The following is a 27,699-nucleotide window of genomic DNA, read 5'->3' on the forward strand; positions in this document are numbered from 1 at the left end:
GATGAAAGTGTATCTTCTCCAGCTTTGGAGAGCTTTAAAAAATCAGGCCCATTGTCATGTTCAGAAAACCAGTTTGAGATTATTTGGTTTTTTTTAAACATTCTTTATTTATTTTAAGGGGGTACAATAAGTGTAGAGCTCTAGTAACCTAGCTTTAGGTAAAATAGCTATGGTATTAAGTGGGATAAAAGCTATTTCTGCTATTTGTCTGTGTAGCTCAGTTTGTTCTTTTCTTCACTTGTTGCCATTCAGAAGCCGCCAGGGGAGTCAGAGGTATGGGCAGGGTAGGCCAGTCTAGTAGAGGTAATTCAAACGCGCCTAGGAAACATGCTAGATCTCCTAGTTGGTAGAAAGTGGCAAATTTGCTTCCTCTGTGCGCATAAAGTTTGGAACAGAAAACCCCACCTGTACTTAATGTTGTTATCTCTCAGCATGGTTAACAATGGCTTTAGGGCTCGGGATCTGGCCTCCTGCATGATGAGATCCTTAAGGTAGTAGGAGTGAATGCAGCAAATAACATCCCTGTTTCTGTCCGGGTCTTGTCTGTTTGGGCCCAATGTCCTATGAATCTGGTCTATTTCTATAAAATTGTCTCTCGGTTTCTGAAGGAGATCATTGCACAGGGAAGTGGCAGCTGCGTAAAGGTCTTTCTGCTCAATAAGCAAGCCGTATGGCTTTGTAAATGGTTGCGGTGATCATCGGTCATTTGTTCTAGTTCTTTCATTTTAGAGCCTAGGTCGGATATAAGTGTGGCAAGCTCAGAGCGAAACTAATTTTGAATGCGTGTAATATAGGATTGAAATCCATTTTGGATAATGGATTGAGGTATGTATCTGAGGTATGTATCTCTGTCCCATGTATCAGATGAGTCCATGGAAGCCTGTGCTGGACTGGGGGGTTGCAGGAGCTCTCTATCTTCTCTAACAGGAGACAGTGAGGTACAGGATAATTCTTCCTGCACTAAATCAGGTGAGTCCAGGCTTGCCATGGCAGCATGAGTGGTGTTGAGCCTTGTGTTGGGACCACTCCCACTAGGACCTGGGGTCTTTGAGTGAGCAAAAAAGTTTCCAGTCTCTCTCTTCTGAGAAAATTGGCTATTGGGTCTTCCTTTGCCCATGGTAACCAAACAATGTTCAAATGTAAATGTAGTAGAATGAAGAATGGAAATGGTTTCCGGTATCTGTGTTTGAGTAATCGCCAACATGTAGAACCCCCACATCGGAGAGTTAACCGAGCATAGTAGGTCACTCAAGCCTTAGTATAAAGAGTTTATAGGTGTTACTGTAAAGGGCTGTCCAAACCACAATACCAGTGTACAGATCTTGTTGTATAGTATTATCTAGAGCTCAGTAGGTATAGTCGTGGGGTTCTTAGCGGTAGTACCTGGATCCAGCAGAGGTGAGTGGCAGGGTCTTAAAGGTACCCCAGTATAGGTCTGGGAGTAGATCACCTCAGATTAGTAGACTCCCAGGGATTATCACTATATTCCAAAGGAAACAAAAACTGAAATTGCTGCAAATTACTAAAATATTATCCCAGTTCTTTTGTTCAGCAGTGTACAGTAATGTGGATTATGCCAGGTAGGATGAGTAAATGGTAATAGTGCTTTTACATATATTGGGGAGCAGTAGCAGTTTATATATGGAGAGTACAGTAACCAAGTGCAGGTATCCTATAATGGAGTGTTGTCCCAGTATAGTTTGGAGCATACAGGAAGGGGATCTGCAGAATGGTGTTATCCTGACTGTGGATTGCTACTCCCATAGGAGAAAACAGTACAAGAGAAGTACCTGATGTGGGATATTATGAATCCCAGATGGGGGGGATGGAATTCACTAGTGTTTTTTAGCCTTTAATCCACAGCAATGTGCGCTGCAACCAGGCGGATGGAGCTGGATTGAAGAAAGGATGAAGGGAGACAATGGTAGAGGAGATCCTTGGTGTCCTGAGAGGGAAGACTCTCGGGAACCACGTGGTTATGATGGCCACCTGGGTCTCCACCATAGCAGGATTTCCCACTGGTATGTTTGCTCCAGAAGTGTGGGGCTTGATGAGCTGCCCAGCAGTACCACCAAATACTGCGGGAGCAGGTGGAACGAGATCACAGGTGCAGGATCCGCCGCAAGGAAGTAAAACGTCAGCTCGTATCGGAGCCGGCACAAGATGCTGCTTGTGTCCTGGCTCCTTCCCCTAGAAGTGGGTTTATTTGAGTTTTTTGACATGGTGCATAATCCCGATGGATGTAGCCATTAGAAAATGGATGCAGTTCAGTCATAAGTAAATGGACATGATTAGCAACAAAGGTGAGGCTTTGGCATTTTAACAATTGATATTTAGTACTAAAAGGCCCAAACTGTACTAGGAAAATATCCCCCACATCATTACACTACCACCAGCAGAATAAACTGTTGATAGAATGCAGAATGGATTATGATTTCATGTTGTTGACACACAAATTCTCTACCTAGCATCCAAATGTCACAGCCAAAATCAAGACTCATCCGACCATAAAATGTTCACCCAGAGAACTGCCAATCACAGGATATTTTCTCATTCTTTGTAATCTTTAGAAATGATTGTGTATGAAACTCCCAGCAGATCAGCAGTTTCTGAAATACTTCATAGTATAGACCAGCCCACCTGGCACCAACGACCATGGCATGTTCAGTATTACCTAAATCACCTTTCTTCCCCATTCTAATGCTCAGCATATATTTGGCGGGTCATATTGTCATTGTCTATATACCTAAACGAAATAAGTCGCTGCTATGTGTTTGGCTAACTAGATATTTACATTACCACGCAGGTGAACAGGCTACCTAATAAAGTAGCTGATTGGTGTAGCTGTTTGCCTGTAATCCATCTTTATGTGACTTGTGAAAAAATGGTAATCAAGTCTAATTGTGTAGAAAAACAAAATAGTTTACTGACAAATAACACAGAGAAATGATTTAAGCAGTAGAATTCTACACAAAGTTCGAGATAGTTATTCTGCAGTTTAATAACAAGACTTTGGCAGTTTGACAGAACCTCCATCCAGGTCTGCGTTACTAATATATAATCTGCAAGTACAAGTGAGGCAGTTATACCATCACAAGACAAAATAATGTTATATTATATCATAATGGGTCAGAAAACATGTTGCTTTCAAGCAGGTTGATATGAAAACCATATATTACTGAAAATTATTTCTGGTTTTAGTTATCTAATGATGGCATTTTATCTGCGTACAGTTACATATTTGTATAGCAAATCTTGTTATTTTTGATCATTTAAATATCATAGTTGAAGAAAAGAAGATTGGATAAATTTAGTGAATTCATATTTCATCAGATTATCATGTTCACTGAATACACCCCATGAATAATTCATTGTGCTGGGAAAAGTAACGATTATGATAAATTGCAAATAAGCTTATGCTTCTAATCAACTGCTAATGTTTTATTAACATGCAGCAATATTTATATTATGATTGTGTGGGAAATATATATACATGAATAATGAGCAATCAAGAAGAATGTACAGGTTTTTGAAAAGCTTTGAATTAGTCATATTAAAGAAAAAATGCAACAAACAAGTAAACAAAATTATCATCATTGAACTTTGATTTATACTTGCCTTGGTGCAAGACATTACATCTTGTTCAATGAGAAATAATATTTTCAGAATTTCAATATGAGGATTTCTGTATACTTCTTAACAAAAGATCAAATTTTACCTAACTTACACTTATACTTTTTAATGCATGTCAAGCAAGCTCATTAAAATTTGTGAAATGCCTGCCTAGTTGAAATTCTACTCCAGCCCAAGAACAGTTTTTTGAATTTGCAATATGAGTGATCACCAGCATAAATTGTTAAAACAAGATGACTCATCCTAATTAGTGCAGTTCAGTTGGAATCTTGTCTGGCTGGATAATAAAGCAATCATCCTGATGAGACTATGACTTATTTCCTGTGTCATGCACTACATATTGGTTAAGTAAAACCAGAACCAGTTACACAATCAGCTTTGCCAATAGGTCCATTAGAAGAGCCAGTTAATGAGCTGTGTAATATGGCACCTGGACACCAATTTCTAACTTCAATTGAATCAATCGTTTTGGGGGATAGTCTTGCCTCTCATTGACTTGTACAAATAAACCCATTGTAATAAAGAATCACAGTTTTCTTTAAAGTATTACAAAGCCACACAATATTGCCACAAACATAAAGAGAAGTTTATTTTCTGCAGTGTTTCAATTCACAGTAGTTCTTTTGGGTGATCTAAGGACCCTGCCCTGTCCACTATCAGAGGTGTCACCAAACACATTTACTGCATATTACTTCAGACTTTAAACCTGACCTTCCTGATCTATTTATGTCTTAAAAAGACCTAAATGTTACCAATGTCAAACAAAAATGTGGAGTGATTAGGTGTGGCCGTGGTGGAAGGAGGGGTCAGGGGACAAGAGTTTAAAAGGGGGGCAAAAAGAGGTCAGTACTCCTTTGTAGGTGACAGGAGACTTTCCCAACCCACCATCCCGTTTGGTATGCGTTTGGTTGCTGTTTGTCTTGGCAGATTGGGTGGTTTTGCTGGTCCATGAAAGTGGTTTAATGCATTCAAGGCAGCAGGGGTAGGGTCAGGGTCATCAGGGTATGGTGTTCAGGATAAATGGGTCACACGGTACACTGGGTTGTCATAAGGAGACCCAAAAAGGTAGTGAACTAATGGTGCTTTCATGGACCTTTTCAAAACCTTCAAAATGATTAAGATTTCCCCCTGCCGCTCCCTCCGCTCCTTCAATGATCTACTAATGACTTCCTCACTAATAACCTCATCACACGCACGGTTACAAGACTTCTCTAGAGCTGCTCCAACTCTCTGGAATGGTCTTCCTCGCCCTATTCGGCTTGCTCCTACTTTCTGCTCATTTAAAAGAGCGCTCAAAACCCATTTTTTCAAACTTGCCTACCCATCTTCTTCTGTCTGCTAAACCCTCATTACTTCCCACCACTACATATCGCCCATCCTATTGTGTGTGAAATTCCCCCACCTACTAGATTGTAAGCTCTTCGGGGCAGGGTCCTCTCCTCCTGTATCACTGTCTGTATTAGTCTGTCATTTTCAATCCCTATTTAATGTACAGCGCTGCGTAATATGTTGGCGCTATATAAATCCTGTTTAATAATATTAATAATAATAATAATTAAGATGTGCATGAATGTTTGATAATGTTTTTTGATAATGTTTTCATTGGAGTTTAAATTAAAGTGATTTGTTATGTTATTAATAGGCTGCTATGGCCAGTTTATCCCAAAACTGGTTTCATATGAATTTCGTAAGGCATAACAAAGGTAAAAACAATGGGGTGTGTGGGGTAAGCTGGAAGCAGAAGACAATGACTTCATCTTCTCTACCCTGCTCTTTTTAATTAAATTATATACCTAGGTAAATACCTTTGTTTTGCTGCAACCCTAAAATTACCAGTAATTTGAGAGCTTAAAGGAATGTTATGGATAGCCCAGTTCCTATTTGGTAACATCTAGAAAATGATGGTAGAATACACATATAAAAAGCATCTACATACTGTTTTTTTTTTGGACCAGTGATACCTTCAGGTTATTTTTATGTTAAAAGGTAAGATATTAGGTAAATGTAAAGGTGTTATTAAAATTACAAATTTGTCAATATCAACCATTGCATGATTCAACCTTCTACAAATTTAAATTGATACATAATCACTTAGTGATTCCATCCAAGCAGGCCGCTTTATGTGCTATTGCTGCCCAACCCCAATTCTCCATGCCAATACAAAATAACACATTTACACATTGATAATCAAAGCCCCCTTTCTCCCTATGATTATTTTATTCAGATATAAATGTAAAAGAAAAAAAGGTATTGCAGCCTGTTACTGAACATTATCCCTAAATATCTAGGCTATTGCCTACTGGCAGGAGATGAGTAGAAACTAGTAGTTACAAGTTAGTCTTTTCCTGTTTCAATTCTAGAGAATAAGTACATCAGTGCCTTTAAATGGAATGTTCAGATGGATGATTATATTCATTTTGACTACACATGGCCAGATTACCATAGGATCATTTATAATCACAGGAGGAGATGATGTTTTGCATTGTAATAAATACCAGGAAAATAAGAAGTCTTGCTGAGAGGCTTTTATATCTTACCCACAGCGTCAGTAGATAATGAATACTACTATTGTGAAAGCTTATGTCATAAACTAAGCTTTAGATGTGTTCTATTTATATAGACTGCTTACATTACATTTTTACTTCTTCTTCCTACTATTTCTGTATTTTAAAAGAAGTGGACATAGTTGTACTGTGTATTATTATTGTGTTGTACAACTGAGCATTGATGGAGAACAAGAGTTAAAAATATATCTGGTGTCAAGAAAAAAGTATGAATCACAGTGGTAGTAATAAAAGGCAATTAGGCCTAATTTATTAAAGCTCTTCAAGACTGGAGAAGATACACTTTCGTTGGTAAACCTGGGTGATCCAGCAAACCTGGAATGAATTTCTTAAACGTCATTTGCTATTTGATAGGCAATATTTTCAGTTCTGGTCCGAATACATTTTGGGTTTGCTGGATTATCCAGGTTCACTTCTCCAGTCTTGGGGAGCTTTGATAAATCAGGCCTATCATAATAACTACAGCACCCACCCCTGACATTGGTGTCAGTAATAACATTTTCTCACTGAGATATGATATGGACACCTATTGGTATATACAACTACACACTGACACTACCCAGTGAACAATATATGTGTGGAAGGTGTTGGGATGTTAAAAAAAAATAAGTAAGTGCCTATATAGGGGAATTTATATGTTGTATAGTGAATCATTTCTGTATTGGGTAGATAATGATATGTGCAGCTACATTTACCATCAAAACAAACCTGTGCTAGACTGTAAAAAGTCAAATTCTGATTACACATGTATTTAACAGGCGAACGTTAGATCTTCATTAGGTTAGTGTCATGTTGATAAATTTAAAAAAAGAACACTTTGTCTTTTTAATTGATCAAAATATCAATAGATGTAGCAATGTACTATATACAAAGCTGAGAATGTCCTCTTTAGCAGAAATAATTTCCCAAAGGCATTTTGCATAACTCCCCCCAGTGTCTGATTATGACATGGTTACATTTCTGTATTCTCTAAATATTGTAGGTATATTTCACCCCTACAAAAATGGATCGTGGCTTAATATATTAGCAAACACTCTATCTACTAAGTATCTCGCTCTTTCCCTGAAAAAAAAACCTATCCATGATTCATCAGTCTATAGCACATACAGAAGACAAAAAAGGTAAAACGAGCCTACCTATTCCTGCAACTGACTGCACATTCAAAAGAACCCCTACCTTTTCAAACTCTCACTGCTTACCCACCATTCCATATCCCCCCTCCTATTGTGTGCTACTTCCCCCACCTCTTAGATTGTAAGCTCTTTGGGGCAGGGTCCTCTCCTTCTCCTGTGTTACTGTCTGTATCTGTCTATCATTTGCATCCTCTATTTATTGTACAGCGCTGCGTAATATGTTGGCACTATATAAATGCAGTTTGTTAATAACAATGTCTGTATATTGACTGGTCATAAATGTTTCTATGCTGAACTAGGATACTCCCCTTAATTTCCACAAAGGATACTGTCTGCTCTGCGTTTGCATATTCACTTTTAGTTTTCTGCGGTTTGTTCTGGCTGTTTTGGTTGTTTTTTACATTGATGAAACCTACACTTTGATTAAATGGATTCTGTCTAAACTGGCCCCGAAGTGTGCATATGACTGCTTGTTTATATGACTGTTGTCAGAACATTAGACTGTTTGTACTTTTGGGAACTGATAGTGACTAATGTAACCAGACAACTGTTCCTTGAACAGAATATGTTGCTGTAGAAAAACAAATAAAAATCCAAATGTAATTTTATTGGCAGTCTAGCATTATAAAAAATGTAAATATAGTTATTACAAGTGCAGATTCCTTGTATGAACTTGGAGGATAGTGATGTGTTGTCTGATGTGATACATAATGGTACTTTCCATAAAAACAGGTAAAAAGCAGCGGCATTGCTAGGACTATGAAAGATCTAAGACACCCTTTGGCACCCAGAGGAGAGACAGTGACCCTAATTTATTAAAGCTCTCCAAGGCTGGAGAGAATACACTTTCGTCAGTGAAGCTGGGTAATCCTGCAAACCTGGAATGGTTTTCCTAAAAGTAGTTAGCTATTTGTTAGCAAATGTTTTCAATTCTGGACCAGATTCATTCCAGGTTTGCTGGATTACCCAGGTTCACAGATGAAAGTGTATTTTCTCCAGCCTTGGAGAGCTTTAATAAATCAGGACCAATGTGTATAGTGCACACCAAACACAGATAATCAATATCCCCTATTAATCGCTGCAATAATGAAAAACTAATCTAAACTCTATTTTTATTTCCTTAAATTCATGGTCACAGGACATATTGGTTCCTAAGTCTTCTATAACTGCAATTGCTGGTAATTAACTACAGTTTTCTTTCTAAAGCCTGTGATGTGTATATACCTATACTCTTGTATCATCAATTATGTTCTATTACTTGAATCTAAATGGAGACCACGATCATTTTCTTTATGTGTGAAACAACATTAGTGGGTGTGTAGTAGTGTACTAAAGTAGATAAAGACTAAGGGCTTGCTAAGATGGGCTCCTCATATAAGGTTCAGGGTGGATGCAAGCAGGTGTAGACTAAAGGCAGCTACAATCATTATGCCTATTCACAATGAAGGAGTGTTTGAGCACATCTTGGACAGGCTGATAGCAAGTCAAAACTTCTAATGCACTGGTATGGCTGCCAATGAGAAAGCAATAACTGGACCATAACCATAATGTCTATGTGAACAAACCTTAAATATTGAGAAAGTCAGATGTCCATTTCAACATGAAAATATTCAAGAAATTCATAGAATTTATCACTGTTCTTTTTTCAATCTAATCACCCATTTCTTTATTTTTCTTTATTCCTATATAATAAAAGAAATGTAAGTAACATTCCAAAAAAACAACACAATATTAAAGCAACCCGAGCATTCTAATTTGTTGCTCTTTGGTATTTAGTGGGATAAAATGATGTAATTATGCTTGGTTCAGATAGAAAGAGTGAATGTTAAGTTTTTGAACCTTAGACCCTGAACAATACCACAATCTTTAAACTGTCTAAAGTGCATTTATACAGGCTCATTGCATGTACTTAAGAGTTGCTGTGCTGGCACTTTTGTCAAGATGATGAATTTTCAAGTCTGTAAAAATGAGTAGTTGGATGGAGGGTGGTAAAATTCCAATGGATCTTTACTGAAAATGCACACACTGCAGAGAAAAGTGATTTTAAAAATGTATCTAAAAACTCAATTCTAATTAAGAATTTAGACATTTTTATAATGATCATATGCCAAACTATCCAGGCAAAGTTCCAAGCTACTGATGTGTTACTAGGGATTCCAACCACATTTTTTTTGTTGTTTTTGCATATTGAAAGCAAGAAACAGATTTTATTATATGATTTATAGATTCAACAGATAATATAGTACAGTTCAGTTTGGCTGTATGTTTGATAACACAGAACAAAGCATAATGTTGTTCAGCACCCAAAGAACATTCAAGCAGGTTTCAGATTTATTTGTATATGGCTATTGGCATTATTGTCCACACATAAAAGCATATATCTACCTTCAGAATAAATGAATGAATCACTTACTTGTTATTTGTGAATGCATTTCTGATAAATACAAATACATTTTTAAAGAAAAATTTTACAAGGTCACAGGCTGTAATAAAAGATTTTGAATGTAAAAAAAAACTTAATCTGCAACATGTATAAAAAAAGAAAGAAATGTCTGAGATTGCACTTAAAATAGCACTCCTGTCTACAAAACACTGAAAAAAATTAGTTTGTACATTCTGGTATTACTTGAAGTTAATTCATAGCAAATTGTAGAGGTGATCCAGGTGATTCAGCAAACCAAGAATTAATCTGATACAGGATTAAACATATTTGCCAACTGATAGCAAATGATTTTTAAGAAATCCATTCCATGTCTGCTGGATCACCCAGGTTCTCCAATGATAGTCTATCTTCTCCAGTTTTGGAGAGCTACATGATTACATGATTTCTTATGCAATCCTTCCATGGCGTTACAGCCCCCAGGATCCCTTAAAACAATTAGCAATAATGTGCAATGAGTTCTTATATAAAATATATATTATTTAAAAACAGGGTGATGCTGAAATCATTGAGTACAATTAACTACAACATTTACCTACTTAAACTGCAATGGAGCAGCTAGTTTGCAACTGAGTACCCGAAAGTATCAATTATGTATTCAATTACAGCATGGCTTACATAGAGTAAAGAACAAATCCATCATGGGAGTAAAGATTTTTTTTGCTACCATGGGTCCACTCAGTCATAATGTAATACGGTGTCGGAATGTATACCCACAGGAATTAAAACGCAAAGCCTGACACATAGTGATGGAAATCAGAACTAGGGTAGTAGAAGTAGGATAGTACAGAAATGGTTATAGATTTTGCTAAAGTCGATTTTTCTGCATGTAATGAAGTTATGATATATGATCATTTTTTATTGCTTAGCAAAGCTCTTCCTAGGTAGCTCATAAGGGATATTTAAATTTACCTAGTATTAGAAAGCCGCATTAAGTATTACAAAGGGGTTTGGGATGAAAGTTGTAAATATTAGACAATATCAAGATTTAGATAGCATTTGATTTCCTTCCCCTATATTTTATAAATGTGTAATGCAGCAGATGTTCACACAAGGCAAGTATTTCAAAGCCTACCATCTGCTGAGATGATGTTACAACACAGTCCAAGTAAAGTTTTAGTTAATTGTATTTATTTTTTAGTTATTTGTGTTACAGTAATTGGTTAATGTTTCCTTTACTTGTGTCCTTGTGTGCCCCATGAAAGAGAAATAAACTCTAAATAGATAGTGTTTATCACATTTACATTTACTTGTTTATTACAGTAGTGTATATTAAATTAGCTTAGTCTACATTTATATTATTGCTTAGAATTTAAACATCTACATATATTGTGTTAAAGAGGACCAATCATGACATTTTTAACAATATATAAAATGGTGGCTAAATTTTTTTAATTTTTGGAGGAGGTCTCCCATTCTGACTTATCCTGCTACAACCCCTGGAATACACTTCTAAAGTATATACATGAGGGGTATAACATCCACCCAGGGTCTCTAATGAACTTTTTAAGAATTGGCCCAAACATCTAATATTCTGATCTCAATAAATGTACATTAAAATGTTATTGCCTTTCTGGAGTCAACTTGGGTGTCCTAATATTTTTACCTGGATAGCTAGGCTGCCATAAGGATAACTGTGGAGTTTTATTTTTGCAGTTCTTAAGATAAGTTCATGGTGGAACTTTTCTGTCTGAAAATAGCATTTTAAGCAGCCATTTAATTGGCAGTAGTAGCTTGTTTCATGCTTAAATTGCAATTGCCATTAGCAAACAGTAAGGATAATTTGGTACTTATTTCTTGATGTTTTCATGACAAATATCTGCATGCACATTCACAGAGTTCTACTGACATAATTCTACTGAAACCAGGAGTCTTTTATTTTAGATTTACATTTTCTTTTTCAACGTGCCATCCAGATAATACTTAAGACAGAAAATTAAAAAGATGATTACAGTTGTCTAGCCAGCCATGAAAGTATTAGTATAGCAACAAGTTGAAAATATTCCATCCCTGGTCAAGCATAAGTAATAAGCTTACAATAAATGGAACAATGGGAGAGAATGTGGAAACAATCATGGACATACAATGATATTCACTTGTTTGCAAATTAATTGGCTGTCCAAAAATGATCAACACACAACTGTATGGTATATTAGCAAAAAAAAATACTGAGCAAAAATGTGTTGTTTTTGAATGATGTAAAGCTGTTTAAAGGTAAACCTTTTGTTTTTTTTTATTTTTATTTTTATTTTTTAGATTTGGATAGACTGTAAGGCAATGTTTCTCAACTACCATGGAACCCTAGGGTTCCTCTTGACGTTGCTGAGGGCTCCTTGAACAATGAGCAACTTGTACCTTGAAGGGAATCCTTGAAGACCTGAAGGTTTTTTAAAGGGTTCCCTATGTTGTCAGGATCAAGAAACACATGTTTAAGGGTTATATATTGAGATATATATATATCTTTATAATTTTGATTAGATTGGACTAAAAAAACCTGTTAACAAAGATGTTAGAAGGTTTATTTACCTTCCTATCCTGGTATGGCAACCTTTTCACCAGACACAATTGCCTCCAATGGAGAAGATTGTAACTGAAATCACAGCAATTATTTACTGTAATAAAATTCCCATTTCCCATTCAATTTCCCATTGTTGCGTAAATATTTGCCAGTTTTCTCAGCACAGTTAAGCTGCGTACACACTTGCAATAATTATGGTTGGAAACGAACAACTAACGACTGATCGTCCGATAATCGTTAAGAAAAAAGTGCACAATGACGTCGACGAACGAGGATTGTCACTGGACGACCGCCCTGGCCGATCTGAATGAGTGAGAATCGTTCACTGTCTATTGTGTGTACGGTCGTTCAGTGATTGTGGCTGGTTCTGCAGTACACGTTCCCCTTTACATGTCACTTCCTGCATCGTTCAAACAATCGTATCTAGCATGTGTACATTATTGGTGGATTATATTTGAACGATCGTATTTTTACAACATGTACAGAATTGTGCACAATACGATTGTTCAAAATATTTGTGCATAATCGTTAGTCATTTTTTTTCTAACAATATTTATTGCAAGTGTGTACCTAGCTTTAGAAGTGAACGGAGACAAAAATGTATTCAAGCTGTCTCCATGCTGTTCACTTTAAACTGAATGCCTATTCATTCTTTACTAAGTACTGTACTGATGTCAGCAATCAAAGTTGGTGAAAAATAATAAAACAAATGTTTTTCTTTTTACATACTCTCCCAAGTTACAATAAATGATTAGGAGAACAAGCGAAACAGACACTACTGTGTTCACACTGTGATTACTATGATTTTTTATCATAGGATTCATGTAGTAAGGAGCCAATGAACAAGGCTCCTGAGATGAAAGCTGGCCAATGAGAGATAAATCTCAGCTTTAGGTTGGGTGCTATAACTTTGATGTCCAGCCATTTACCGCATGGAAATATTATTGTCCTAACATAATTTTTCATGGTCGGAAAAAGGTAACTAAATTGAAAAAGGTTTTAGCTTTAAATTAGGTCAAACGAGCTGTAGGTAAACACCAAAATACATACAATGTTCAGATGATTAAAACAAACATTTTTTATGACCTTTTTTAAATTTAGAATATAGTGAATAATGTATCACACTTCTGCATTTATCAGCCTAATAAAATTTGACTTGATCTGTCAGTAAATGTTTTATTTTTTCCATGTACAGGTCAGTATCCTTGTGTGATTAATGTTAATCTAGGGGTTATTAACCACGTGTCAATGATATACAGGACATTTCACAAATTCTGCACTTTGTCCTAGTGCCATAATGTTTACAGACCAGGTTTAAAGGTATAGATAACGGTTGAGTGTCACAGGACTGCTAGAGTGGTCTGGTGGTATTAGCATAAATATCGACTTTTTTGTAGCACAGGCTTCACACAACACAATAAAACACATGAAGAGATGCATGGTATTGGCTTTAAATTAAATTCCAGACAGATATACAAAACACCAATTAAAGTAGATCTATGTCCTAACTGGATTGTATTTAGTTTGCCAGAGCAATGTGTATCACAAACAACAGCTTTTTTCTCATTAAATACTGATTTACCAGGTTTTAATATTATTTTTTTTTCTTGTACCTCAGTTTTTCTGTTCTTCTCAAGTCGTTTTAGACACTTCCTAATATTTTGCACAAGTTTCCTGATAACGCTGTACTATACTTGTGCAATGTTTGTGGAACAGCCACTTCATCTGTGTCATGTATGACAGTGGGACAAAGCAAGAATTCAACTAGGAGATAATTTGTAATTTCATACTAAAAAAACCTGAAAACAGACCTTTATGGCAGAATCACCAGATGTCCCTTGTAATGATAACTGAAAATAATAAAACATTGAAAATATCTATCTTAAAAATTCCAACTTGATTGATCTGGTCAAGAAATCAGACTGATTCGGGAATTCGCATAGTCATAGTCCAGTGATTTGCAAATATGTGTATGATAAGAGCATTATATTGTTCCACTGGAGTGGCTATTGTCTTCACCTAATGGTAATTGCATAGCTTCATTCTTGCAGTGGTTTATAGTGATACTTGCCACATAATGGCTACAAGCCGGAACAGTTTGTGCTATTCCTTTACTAAGTAGGATCAGCTTCTAAACAACTTTTAATTAATATAAGTAATGGGGCTTCTCTGTAGTTATGCAGTAATGTGCCCAGAAGCACTCTCTAGTAGTTTTGCCCAATTAGAAGGAGCTTGCTTAGTGCTGATTAGTCAGAACATGGGCTGGAATTCATCTTTCATCTACGCTATTTGTTTTTATGAATTGTTTTTGCTTAATCTGTTAGAAGACAGAAAGCAGGGGAGACAGCAGGTGTCTAAACAAACCCTCGATGTGAAAAAGTTTTAAAAAATGTTAATCTTATTAATATATGTAAAAATAGGAAATTGGGAAAGTTGTATGGGACCCCCCCCCCTATTGTTTTGCACATACATACAAACCCAAATCATGTTTAGAAATAAATGACAAATGTGCAACTTTTTTGGGGTATCACAGCATCACAGCATACACTGGAAATAATTCTAGGATTAATAGGTTAAAGAGCTGTAGGATTTTTTTTTTTTTGAGTATTGTAGCTTGGGAGGCTTGAGATATTTGGTATGTTTTTACTAACAGCACACAATTATATTGCAATAGTGTATACCAAAATATATTTTGTATACTTTTTATTAAAAATACTGAAAAGGTTGTATAAACAGTTACCAAATACTGCAAAATATAAAATATTATACCTGCAAGTTTTAATTTTACATGTTCCCAAAAAAATATCATTTAAGTTCAAGTAATTTTCAGATCTAAAATGCATGTTTTAACATGCATTTGAAAAAAAAAATAGGTTTGCCAGGGAAGCTGTTAACGTGTTCAAAATGATTTAATGTTAGTATAGAGGTTTGGCAGAGACTACAGAGAAATTGTCAGCTGAACATAGTTGTGATGTCGCCGTTGGTGGAAGGAACCACTGAGCACCACAGGAGATCGAGAGATTGACACTCCCAGATGTTCTGGTTTCTGAAGAGACTTCAGGGTACAATGCCTCTGCAGCATATAAGCAGTAGAAAGGTATTCACTGTCTTTTTGGCATATTTTATGGGATCTTAGACTTCAGTTACAGAGGTTTTAACGGGCCCAGATTTACTTCTGTTCTAGAGAGTCATCTGGTTACATTAAAGTTTGTTATATTTGTGCATAAATAATAACATAATAATAGGCAGTATTAAAGTACTGCAGCCTTGTTGATTTCAACTATTTTATTTTCTCTTACAGAGAGCCGACATGGGTATATCTGCCTTGACTATCACACCTGACAGAGAGAATGTAGTAGACTTCACAACACGCTATATGGATTACTCAGTGGGGGTACTGCTGAAAAAAGCAGAGAAAACCGTGGACATGTTTGCCTGCTTAGCACCATTTGACTTATCTCTGTGGGCTTGCATTGCTGGAACTGTGTTATTAGTGGGGCTTCTTGTGTACTTATTGAACTGGCTTAATCCTCCACGTTTGCAGATGGGATCTATGACTTCTACAACCCTTTACAACTCTATGTGGTTTGTGTATGGATCTTTTGTCCAGCAAGGTAAAACTATTTAAATGCTATCTTTTTTTCTTATTAATCAAATGCTGAAATGTGTTCTTTTGCACTTGTTTGTCATAAAACCAAGATGTTGGGCATATTTTCAAAAGTTATAATAAAAAATCATTTTTTTTGCTGTGGTTTTTTAGAAAACATAATAATTTTGTTACTTTAGGTGAAGAACAATGTGCTTGATTTGGTAATCTTCTTTATGGTAAATAAGCTTCAGGGTTCTCCCCAGGCCCTTTTAGCTGGGTGCACCACCTGGCACGTTTCAGCACCCACCCGGCTGTTTTTGGGGGGTTACTAAAGAGTTTGGTCACAATACAGGGGCTGCCACCCACATACAATTTCTTCCCACCTGGCTTAAAAACATTTCTGGGTTGAGCACTGAAGCTTATAAGAAGCGTTTTAATCTTCCAACAATCAAAACATAACTCCAAGACTGGAGACTGGAAATAGACTATCATGGGCCAGATTCATTCCAGGATCTGGTCCAGGATTGAAAATATTTGCCAACTAATAGCAAATGAGTTTTAGAATCCATTCCAGGTTAGCTTGATCACCTAGGTTCTCCCATGATAGTCTACCTTCTTCAGTCTTGGAGATCTTAAATAAATCAGACCCATGGTTTACATGTTTAATTCAATTGTTTATTTCAATTCTACATTGAAAACTTAAATACTGGGTTATTAGTGTCCCTTGCACAGGCTTTAAGCATGGTAGAGTTGTAGTTTACCATTTCATCCAGCCACTTATTATCTTTATTCTAAACTTCTGGTTAGAAGGAGTAGAATCTATATACATCTATGCTTTAAAAAATGAAATCTTCTATAATGTGAATATAAAGTAATCCTCATTCCAGCCATTCTTTTTTTTTTTTTTTTTGAGTGGGAGAGTTAAAACATTTTATTCCTGCAACACAGAGAAGCACATGCCACAAAACAATAAAACCCATCAGGTTGTAATTTTTTTTTCCTTTCTTTTGAAAAATGTTTGCTGGTTTTGTACCCACTGGATTTTATACCCATTTCTGGACCTTCCTTGCTACCTCACCACCATCTTCCAGGTTCCAGATCTTCGGCCATCTTTATTGGCCAGTCTATAATGAAATAATTCTTACATATGCTCTTGTGAGTTCATTCCTTCCCAGTCATTGGAGCTGTGCTGTGTGCATGTGCAGCTCAGTGTACATTACAGAAGAGATTGCCGACAGGAAGGTAAGTTTGTTTTATTGCAGAAAAGATATAGCCTGTCCCTTCTGCAATAAAGAACCTGTCTGCTCATAGTTTTTTAAGTTTATTTCTGCTTTAAGGTTAACTAAATCAACATTATGATTATAGTTATAGTGCTTGCTTAATAGCATTATCACACACAGTCATGATCACTCATTCTTCTATTACATTCATATTTTTAGGATAAACCCAAAGGATCTTTGCAAGAGATATTAAACATATTATTCTTCCTACCATATACAATTATTCTGGGTTTTTTTTCAGATCATTTCTACTAGTTACATATCAGTTTGTAAAAAAAAACACATTACTATGCAGCTTAAATTGATTTTTTAATTGGTGAAAGTTCTGCCAATGCCTAGAATCTGTTTACTTGATAACCCAATAATAATGTAATTCTTTCTCTGTTTCATTTTTTTTTATCTCTGTGTTGCTGATATGAGAATAGATGGTGCCTAGGCTGTAATCTAAAAAATGACAGTTTAGTCTGCAGGAGAACATAAACAATTGAAAATGAAATAGGACAACTACTTGGAGGACTGTACTTTACAGACTGGAGATGTAATCATAAAGTCCCATTAGGCTACCAAATATCAATGCGGTATTGAAATACTTTCATTAGTATTGTCATCTAATATTTCACATTCAGTTTAAATGTAACACAAACTTTATTTGCTAAATCTCTACTGTTTACTGACCCAAGAGCACATGGGAATAGCAAAATAATTGAAAGTGACAGACACACAGTATAATTGCATTTTTTTTTTCTCATGAGTTAAATCAGTTTCTTTCCCATGTCTGGGACTTCTGAGGCTTATGTGATAGCAAATACCATTGTCAGTTGATTGTTAATAACTTTTCTAACTGAAACAGTTCAGTATCCTTAATAAAGAAATCTAAGGCCAAAAACATGATATGGCAGTCAGTAGGTGCACAATATGTAAGCCAATTGTAACAATCAAGAGGACATGTCACTAGAGCATATTCCTCAATAAAAAAAACCCATAAGATTATATATATATTTATAGGTGCACAATATGTAAGCCAATTGTAACAATCAAGAGGACATGTCACTAGAGCATATTCCTCAATAAAAAAAAACCCATAAGATTATATATATATTTATGTACATTTGTTGTATTTTCATATTATTTACTTTAGCATCTCTCATTTTGGCAAATACCACTGACACAAATTCTTTTTTTGGTTACCTGTAAGGGTGACAATCTTCCCACTGGCCAGAAACGTAAGAGCGCTGTTCTGTTCTATGATAAGAGGAGGAGGGAGAATTAGTAAGCGGCACCCTGTTGTGCTTTTCTACCTTGACTCGTATTGAGGTCGTTCATTGTCAGTTGTTCATGGATCCAAGGACGGATACCTGAATAATATGGGGAAACCTCTGTACACGTGTCAGATTCTCACCCGAGATGAGCCTGACTGTTCATATTTGATGAGAATCATCTGACGGATGTACATAGACTTAGGCAAGGATGTGGTCAAACAGGAAAAAAATCATTAAAGATTAAAACAAAGGACAAGATGATAACAAGAACTGTAGATTAATAGATAAATTGTTTGAACGGGCTTTCCTGGTAATGATCCTAGGATGAAGTATCCACCAGAACTTCAAGAAAAAGAGGAGCACCAGAACACTGGTGCCACGGAAAAGACATAGGGCTAAAGGCAGATTACACAGAGAAATAGGAATTAATTATAGCCCCTAGTTGTGAAACAGCAGACTGATCCTACAGAAACTCAAAATAAACAGCTGTGAAGAGAGCGAACTGTGACACGTTCCACATAATTAGGCTAAAAAGCAGTAAGCTTTGCAGGTGTTTTTATTTCATTTCCTTTTTTGGAAAACCTATTTCGATTTCAACCTTTAAAATAGAATTTATTATAAAAACCACACACACAGAGTTCAAAACATCCTCAGAAATAAATAAAAAAACTAGACAGTAAACATATTTTACATGCCTGTACTCTGTCTCGCTAAATCTTGAACACTAGCGTGTTGGATAAGGTAGCAACAATTAAACCATAAGGCTAAATAAAAATAGGATCTCATTGCTCATATTCATACATTTGTAAAGTGCTGTACTACTAATATTAACTGAAAATGTGCATAGCTCCACTTTTATTTGTGGAAATTTATTATCCATACCAAACATTATATCAAAAGGAATGTATAGTGCTTTTTACATTTGTGCAATTTTATTTAGTGCTGACATCTTCTGCAATGCTTTACAGAGTGCATAGTCATGTCACTAATAGTCTAATAAGCTCACAACATAATACCATATGTGTACTATAGTAATATGTCATTAATATAGCCTAAAGCCAATTTGAGGAGGTGTCACATAAACTACTGGTTTGACTTAAAATGTGGAGGAAAACCACATTTTGTCCTAATAATTTCTTCAAATGGTATTACAATTGTAAAGCAATCCTTCTAATTAACTACAAGTATTCAATGCACAATCCCCTTACCTTATTGGTTTTTAGCAATATATCTAGTTAAATTGTGACAAAAGTGCTTGTTATTGTCCCCTAGAAGTACCTCAGATTGCGTGTCGTCCCCGGGTTAAGGATATCCGACATATGGATGACTCCTGGATACGAACGGGGCTTCCCTGCTCGCTCGTGTACAGGACGGAGGCTTGGAAGTCGGAGGGGGCCGTTTGCATAACTTTCAGAAGAAATCTTTTGCTAAACTCAACTGAGATTGAGCTCTTCTGCAAGCTCTTGTAACACTTTATTGACCAAGACAAACTCTGCAGTTCTTTTGCATATCAAAGCACAGCTTTCTCCAGAAGTTATTAAATGTCTAGGCCTCATAAAGTTTTTTTGTTTTTTTTTTTGCTTTGTTTCTAAAACAGGGAAGCCCCATTCGTATCTAGGAGTAGTCTGTATGTCGGATGTCCTTAACTCAGGGACTACTTGTACCTGAATAAATAAATACTGATTAAATGTAACTTTTTTCTCGTTTGGGAAAGAAAAAACGTAAAATGTTGCAAACATGATAAAGGCACCAATAAAAACCCAATGACTTTTAAACCCCCTCCTCACTTTCATCAAAATTAAAGAGCCCCCCTTTAATAATGCAAAATGCGATAGTATGGCCAGTACCACGTTAAGCATTTAGATTTGACTTAAAAAATGAAACTTTTGACATAAAAAATGCAATCAAAATAGTTAAAAAAAACTAATGATTGCTAGAAAGCTGTTCTTTGCCTTACAAAGTTAACTCAACAGTTCACAAAGGAGCACTATCTGAGATTAAGGTGTGCTTTCCAATAAAAAGTAAAATGTATTTGTTACTTGTTTACAGATTAGGAAATGTATCATAAAAAGACAAATTGCAGCTGTAATATCCCTAAGAGATAAAATGGGAAGCACATAGTATACTGATTTTACAATCTCACTCACTAAATAAAATGCTCTACTTGAAATTTACAGACTCTAAAAGACTTTTTGAGCCACCTGAAATGGTTTCCCAGTTCTAATTAAATGCTGAACACATTCTTCAGCCAAAATCACTTTCATCAGATTATTATTAAAACTCTTTTGACTTAAAAGACATTTGTTTAATGAAAATTAATTTCATGTTAAAATACTGGTAGGAAAAGATGTGCAGAGGAAGTCATGCAGAAAATTGGAATATGAGCATGCAAAATTGAGGTTTAATATTTTATTGTCATTCATGTTTTCTGACATGTACATTATTTTTCTAAGGTACATGTTTAAATGTTTGTTCTGCAAAAGTCAAACCAGATTATGCATTGAAAGATCTGCTCTGTTTATTTTTTTTAAACGGACCCTATCCCCAAACTATTCACACAAAAGTCTGCCTAAAAAAATATAAGTGCATTAAATATATTTTTAGAGTGAATATTTTATACATTTTTTTTTGCATTTTTTTCACAATAATAATGTTGTTTGTGTGGACATTTCAAATTCTTATGATTGCGGCTGGGTGCTATTGTATGGCCCTACCACTCACTTCTCCAGCAACTGCATAAGGTCAGGGACAAATATCCTTGGTCATTAATTAGAGAAGAGGAGAGGGCATACAAGGAGGGAGGAGGCTGTGCAGGGGATACATTTTCCTAGGATAGAGAAAGAAATTGGATGAGTTAATGCACCTCACATGTTAGGTTATGCTCAGATTGGCAACAAGATTCCAGTGTGGTTACTGCATCCTCATACTCGTGAACCGCTACCTTGGGAGGACACTACAAGCAGCTTCTGCACACAGCAGCCCCATGGAGAATAAATGGGGGAAGCTGTAAGTGGTACAGTACTGCTTTTTTGCTGCCCACTGTCAAATAAAAGAGTGACCTACTGGCTGGCAGGGTGGCAGCTGCCGATAATCGCACAAGATCGCTTGATCCCAAGGCAGGTCTGAATCTAGCCCTACTGTCATCGTCTTTCACCTTATACGATAAAAAGAAGGAATTACCCCTTTCCCTGTCATTATAAAAGATGGTTGTATGGTTCCATGCTATCCCATGAGGATGTAGATGCACCAAGGGATATTTAATTTGCAGGTAAACTAGGTCACTTGTTAACCAGACTTCACTCAATATCTAGAATAGATTCCCCATGTATATACCTGCGTAGAAACAATTCACAAAATGTAAGAGGTCATTTACACTTAAAATTCTTTTTGGTTTTAGGCTGCAAGTTAGAATAAAGTATCTTATTACATTTCAATTTCAATCTAAATCCTAAGGCTCCTCTGTCCTTAAAGTTCCATTGTAATAAGTGTTCGCAATGAAAAACAAGTAATGTTAAGAGTGTAGGATAGTCCCAGTAACTCTAGGGTAATAAAATACTGGATATTAACATGAAATGAAATTCACTTTGGCTGGCAGCCACAATAGTTGGATGAAGTAAGGAAGCTTTTCACTAACTTAACACTCGCTTTTTATTTTTTATTCTATTACTTGTATTCAAACAGGGTCAGGTTTTTACTTTTTGTACCCTGAGCCCAAATGGCAACCTTTCTTTGCTCCAGCCAAATGGATAACCATGTTACACAGCAAAATATGACATCATAGAAATACATAGCATGTTTACGCTGATGGATAAAAGGCTGAAAGAGGAACAGCAGTAATGATGGCATAGCCTGGCAGATAAGGCAGTAGTCTGAAACCTTTTGTTGCACATGAACATGTTGCTGGGAGTTGGCAGCAATCTCTATGGGAGGTTTTCAATGCCACCTGCCACTCCAAGCCACATTCTATATTGGCTATGCAGAAATACTGTCATGGATCTGAAAGGACACCTTTTCAAGTTTACACAGTAAAGTGGTAGGTACCATATAACTATTTCTACTATGGGGCTTTAGAATTGTGGGCTGCAGATCACGTGGACAGATTGAGGAACTGAATTTCACAAATATATTATTACTGACAAAAAAACATGTAATACAGTAAATTTAAAAATCAATCTTTATTATTTCTTCTTTACTAGTTTTAATGAATTATTATTACTAATACCAAAGCACTAAGCTGCTGGGTACAAAATACAGTGTTAATGGGATCAGAAGTCTTTTCTATGTCTAGGAAAAAACAGATTTACCATGTTCGCAAGTCTTTCCGCATACAAAAAGTACCTATTATTCACCATGTTCTGCAGTCTCTGATGGAATAAATGGAATATTCAGGATATAGAGGAAAGCCCATCTGTTCTAAATTAATCAGAAAATGATGGTAACAGCAGAAGAGAGTGTGACATGAGAAACTCATCACTAGAATCCTAGAACTGAATCAGATCTTGGTATTCCGAGTGATACTCAATATTCATTTTAATGGTTATATTCATTGTGAAAGGAATATTTTTATATAAAGTGGACTTATACATAAGTGTAAATGTTGTATTCACAGGTAAGAGTATGAAATGGTTTGCAAATGTTGGATTAGGCTGCACATTTTGGCCTATATATCTTCACTGTGGCTGAGGGCTTTGTTATAAATTATGGTGGTGTAGTACAATAAAGAGATTAGAATAGTGTTGCCCATCATTGAATTTTTTGCAGGATAATTAAAAACCTTTAGCTTTACATCAGAGGTCCCCAACCCCCTGTCAGAAGAAGGCCCCCGATTGGTGGGGTGCACCGACCAGAGCCATGGACCATGTCTCCAGTATTCATCACAGGCTCAGGGTGGTGGGTGGGTTGTGTCTAGAGACAGACCTGCAATGGGGGAGTGGGTGGGTTCTGGCATCATGGGATCACCCTGGGAGAAGTTTCTTGCTTTTGAGTGACACACAGCTCCCAGCGTATGCACGGTCAGGAGTCCATGCATTTAGTGGTTCTCGAGCTTTATATTATAAGAAACTTTATATTATATTATTTATATGATAATACTACATTAAATTCTTAGTAAAAACGTTATTTGCAAATTTTGCACACCCAGGGTGATTCTAGACCCTACACTGGGGTTTGTAGATGCCTTTGCTTTTGTATATTAAATTATACATTTTCCACAGAAAAGGCAATGCATAATAATTTTATTGTTAAACTCTAACTCTTCCAACATTGTATCTCCTTTTTAAAAAAGTATTTTGATAGTTGAGTAACAAATCACTTTAGTGTGTTATTCCTCTGGAGCAAAATACTTCCAATATTAGAGAATTTTAAGTACTTGGGACTAGTTTACTTTGCTCAAATTATCTAAATAGCTATTTGTACGGTAGTAACGAGATTCCCTACTGAATTTTCCCAGTGTGAAACTTTTATAAGCTAACTATAGAGTTGTCTATCTAAATGAATGCATTTGGCAGCAATTTGAAGAATATTCCAGTTTTAGGCAAGGCTGTATTTACGATACTTGCATAAATACCAGCAGGTAGCATAGTAAATGTGGAATGTTTACTTTATAACCACTTTTCAAATCATTTATTATTAGAAGGAAATAACCATACAGCCCAATACCCAGCAGGGTGACTACTATGGACTTTAGCTTTTCAGGATTAAATGCCATTGCTTTTTCATTTGCCGGAAAAAAATATTCATTCTTAAAGCTGAAAAAAATCTCTTTCATCGATGTAGCAGTAGGCTTTGGGCAAAACTAAAGAAAATTAAGCTTCAACATTCTTACAGGGGATACAGCCTGCTAAAGGGCTTCTGTTTTTTATCTAGGCTTAAGGATGAAATGTAAGGCCATTCAACATATAAAAATCACCTTGCCGCCAGTACTCTGGTTTCAAGGAACACAATCCTGCAGTCCAGTTTTTAACAGACATTTCTCATAATGTGCCTGTTGTTTTGTTGAATCTGAAGAACAGAACATGTTGAAGATGTTAAACTAAGTTGCTCGCTGAGACTTCCTCTTTCTCCAAGGTCCTTTCTTAAATTTTCTAATTATTTTCAAAGCTCTTAAATCTGGACTGATCCCATCAGCCATTTATGTACAGTCAGGCTGCTCTCACCTAGCACTCATTTGAACCATTTGGTTGTGACCCAATGCCCTGAACCTGGTGTTTAAATAATGGCTTTATAATAATAATACTAACCTTAAAGCCTAACTCGAGCTCAGGGCTCATTACTTTGTTTGCAGTGCTTTGCCTTTTATTTGGAAAAGTAGGAGAAGGTTGGAATCTTTGCAAGATTTATTGCCTTGCCTGCCTGTGCCGGCGGAACTCATTCTCATTTCTAGACCTGGTGTGACCAGAACAGGAAGTGGTGATAGATCAAAAAAGCTTTATCTGGAGTAGACTTTCTCAATATTTTTAACATGGGGAAAATCCTTGAAATAAATTTCAGGTCATAGAGAACCCCTGTTATAATTACTATATCCAGAGCTCACAGTGCTTGACTAGGGTAGCTCGTACCTTCCTCATTCAAACTCCCTCCCCCCCCTTTTCATACCTACCTCTTCTCCTCCTTCCTTGCCAGCCCCCTCTTACCTTAACCCTTGAAATAACACTCCACACCGTTTTTCTGCATTTTAAAAGTGGCTGGCAAGCAGCCGTTTATTAAACCAAAATTAACAATTAACAATTTCTTATAAAATTACGCAAATAACAATAAACTGAACAATAACAATACCAACAGTTAAACAATAAATAACAATAAATAAATAACACCCATAAATAACACAATAATAACCAATAAATAAAACTATATAAATTAACACTTTAATAACCCCTTTTACAAAATATATTTAACCCTTTAATTTCCAAACCTATTATACTACAACCAACCCTTTGTATCCCACAAACAACTAGGTTGCCGGTCCGGAAGGTGAAGTCCGCCGCACCACCACATCTCCAAAATCACCAAAACCGCCATACCATTCTGGCCCCTTAGCAGTACAGCACCACCTCAGGGGCCTCCACCTTTTCACCACTTAAAAGGGGTTCACCACCATCATGGGTGCCCCCTACCCATAAATAAACCAGAACTCTCACCTTCCACCAAACCTCAACCGCCCCGCACAAAATGTGCTGCACTTCCGTTCCACTCTCCTTTTACCTTCTCCTTACTCCTCCCCTTCCTTTTCCGACCCAACCTTCTCTCCCCCTCCCTCCTTTGACCTGTACTTTAACCTTAACCCTTTCTCCCCCCCTTCTTTCTGAGCTGTCCGAGCACGCCTGTCATGCAGCCCTTCGCATATTTCCCTGCTACGGGCCTCTCTTTAGTGTGAGGAATGTCTCTTACATTTTACATTGCTTGCCAGTAAGGAAAGTGCCACTCCAGAGGAGCAATATCATTTATGTATTTTTGTTATTTCAATCAAATATAGGGTTATTTTCAGAAGAGGGGACAGTGAATGTTACCATTTTTTAAAAACAGGATAAGGATGTACAGGATGTACTTTAAAAGTCCTATCCCATCTTGACATTGCCAAAGTTGCATTTCAGGCCTGAATATTTTCTTAAATATAGCATGCCGATTATCAAACACCTTGATTCTTTTTCCACCACTTAGTAGTTGGCAAAAGAAACAACTATGTTAAGATTTTGATCAAAGTTATTTAGATCAAATTTAGCTCTTTGTTACATCTTAATAAATTCATTTTTAGCTATATCTATGTTTGGATTAAATTAAGCCCATGAAAAATAGCTAATCACAAATTCCTGGACAGTTAGTACTTTGCTATAATAAATGGGTGCTACAAATTTTATAATTGGTGAATATTCATTAAAGTAATGGGCAAGAACATGTAATGAAAGGTTATCATCTACCTTTCTTTTTTGCTAAGATTCTTGTGTTAAAATGAACAAGCTGCATTGCATATTGCTTGAGAAGCACTGAATAGCATCCCCTTTCATTATGTATATATATTGATCAATAAGGTGAGATAAGGTAGAATATTGTCATACAGAATTGCATTTTCTGCCTGCTGACATTGAATACAAATTTAGTTTATATGAATAGAAATGAAAAGTCTTTTTTTTTGTAAAAGCTAAGATCCCTGCATAGTATTGAATGAAATCGCAAGGATTAGCATTGTTAATCAAATACTTTCAATGAAAATAAAATTAAACAGAGAAGGTATAAGGCATTCTTTTTTTTTACTGTAAGGATATATTTATCTAAGTTATAGCAACCAGCTGAAGACAAGTCAAAGAAAAACAGTGATATGTCTCTCACTGGGCGAGTTATTGATTTAGCTCAATAAAGGGAGCACATTTTAGATGTGCTTCAAAACCTCAAAAGATGAGTAGAATTGCTTATGACTCATGATCTATTTCTCACAAAGATCCAGTGGATTAGACAGATGTTCACTAGTTTACTTCTCAATACTTTCACATAGGTGCAGTGATTTGATGGGAATAAGGGTTTAATTTGCAAATATTCTATTATGAATGCATTTCTACCTAATTAAATCTGCATTGAAAAATATTTTGCATGATGATGAAAACAAGAGACCACACTTTTTACTGTCACATGCCAGTCACCAGATATTCTTAGACCATATTTTTCCTGCGGATTGGGAATTGTAAGTGTCCTCCATTAGGTTCTTCCTGCCATTATGTGAATTTCAGACTTAGACATGGTATTTGGGTCTATGTATTATTCCCTTTATCTTCTTAAAAACATGATTGACCCAGTCAATTATTTTGCCATATGGCATGGACCCCAGCCTCCATTCCTGTACTGATGTTGCTGACTCTGCAGACTGTAAACTACAGTGTACATTATACATTGCAAGAAGTCAAATAGAGCTGCATCATATTTAATCTAAAAGAAAAATGCAGCATCATCAGTTCTTTTCCTCACCAGCCTCACCATTCCTGACTAATCCATTTCATTCAATGTAGTTTTTTTTCAAATTTGGAGACCCATCATCTCATGTTTGCATAGCCCCTCCTAAGAACCAGCCTGCTACTTTTATCATGGTTGAGGGCTCTCGAGAGGAGTACTGTGACAGGCTCCTAGGATGTTTTTTCACGGAATCTAAATACAATGCATAGAAAAGCACACTGGTTTTATTTTATGTTGATGGGGAGGGGGAATAACCAGGGAATGTATAATCTGCTATATTTTCACCAATCTAATTTTTAAAGTTTCTTCATAACAAAAAACTTTTTTTCCAGATGGCCGCTTCCAT

The 27,699-nt window shown here is 36.2% G+C and overlaps 1 protein-coding gene across 2 annotated transcripts in view; it reads left to right on the top strand.

Moving 5' to 3' along the window:
- Positions 1 to 27,699, top strand: part of GRID2 (glutamate ionotropic receptor delta type subunit 2) — a 579,007-nt gene that overhangs the window by 455,786 nt on the left and 95,522 nt on the right. For both annotated transcript variants that reach the window (XR_011919919.1, XM_072405568.1), the window contains exon 11: positions 15,590 to 15,902. Coding sequence is in view for 1 of the 2 variants with exons in the window: in XM_072405568.1 (XP_072261669.1) it covers positions 15,590 to 15,902 (313 nt within the window). In the remaining variant the exon portion in view is untranslated. The remainder of the gene's footprint in view (positions 1 to 15,589; positions 15,903 to 27,699) is intronic.

Source organism: Pyxicephalus adspersus, chromosome 3 (assembly GCF_032062135.1).
Source record: "Pyxicephalus adspersus chromosome 3, UCB_Pads_2.0, whole genome shotgun sequence".
Lineage (NCBI taxonomy): Eukaryota > Metazoa > Chordata > Amphibia > Anura > Pyxicephalidae > Pyxicephalus > Pyxicephalus adspersus.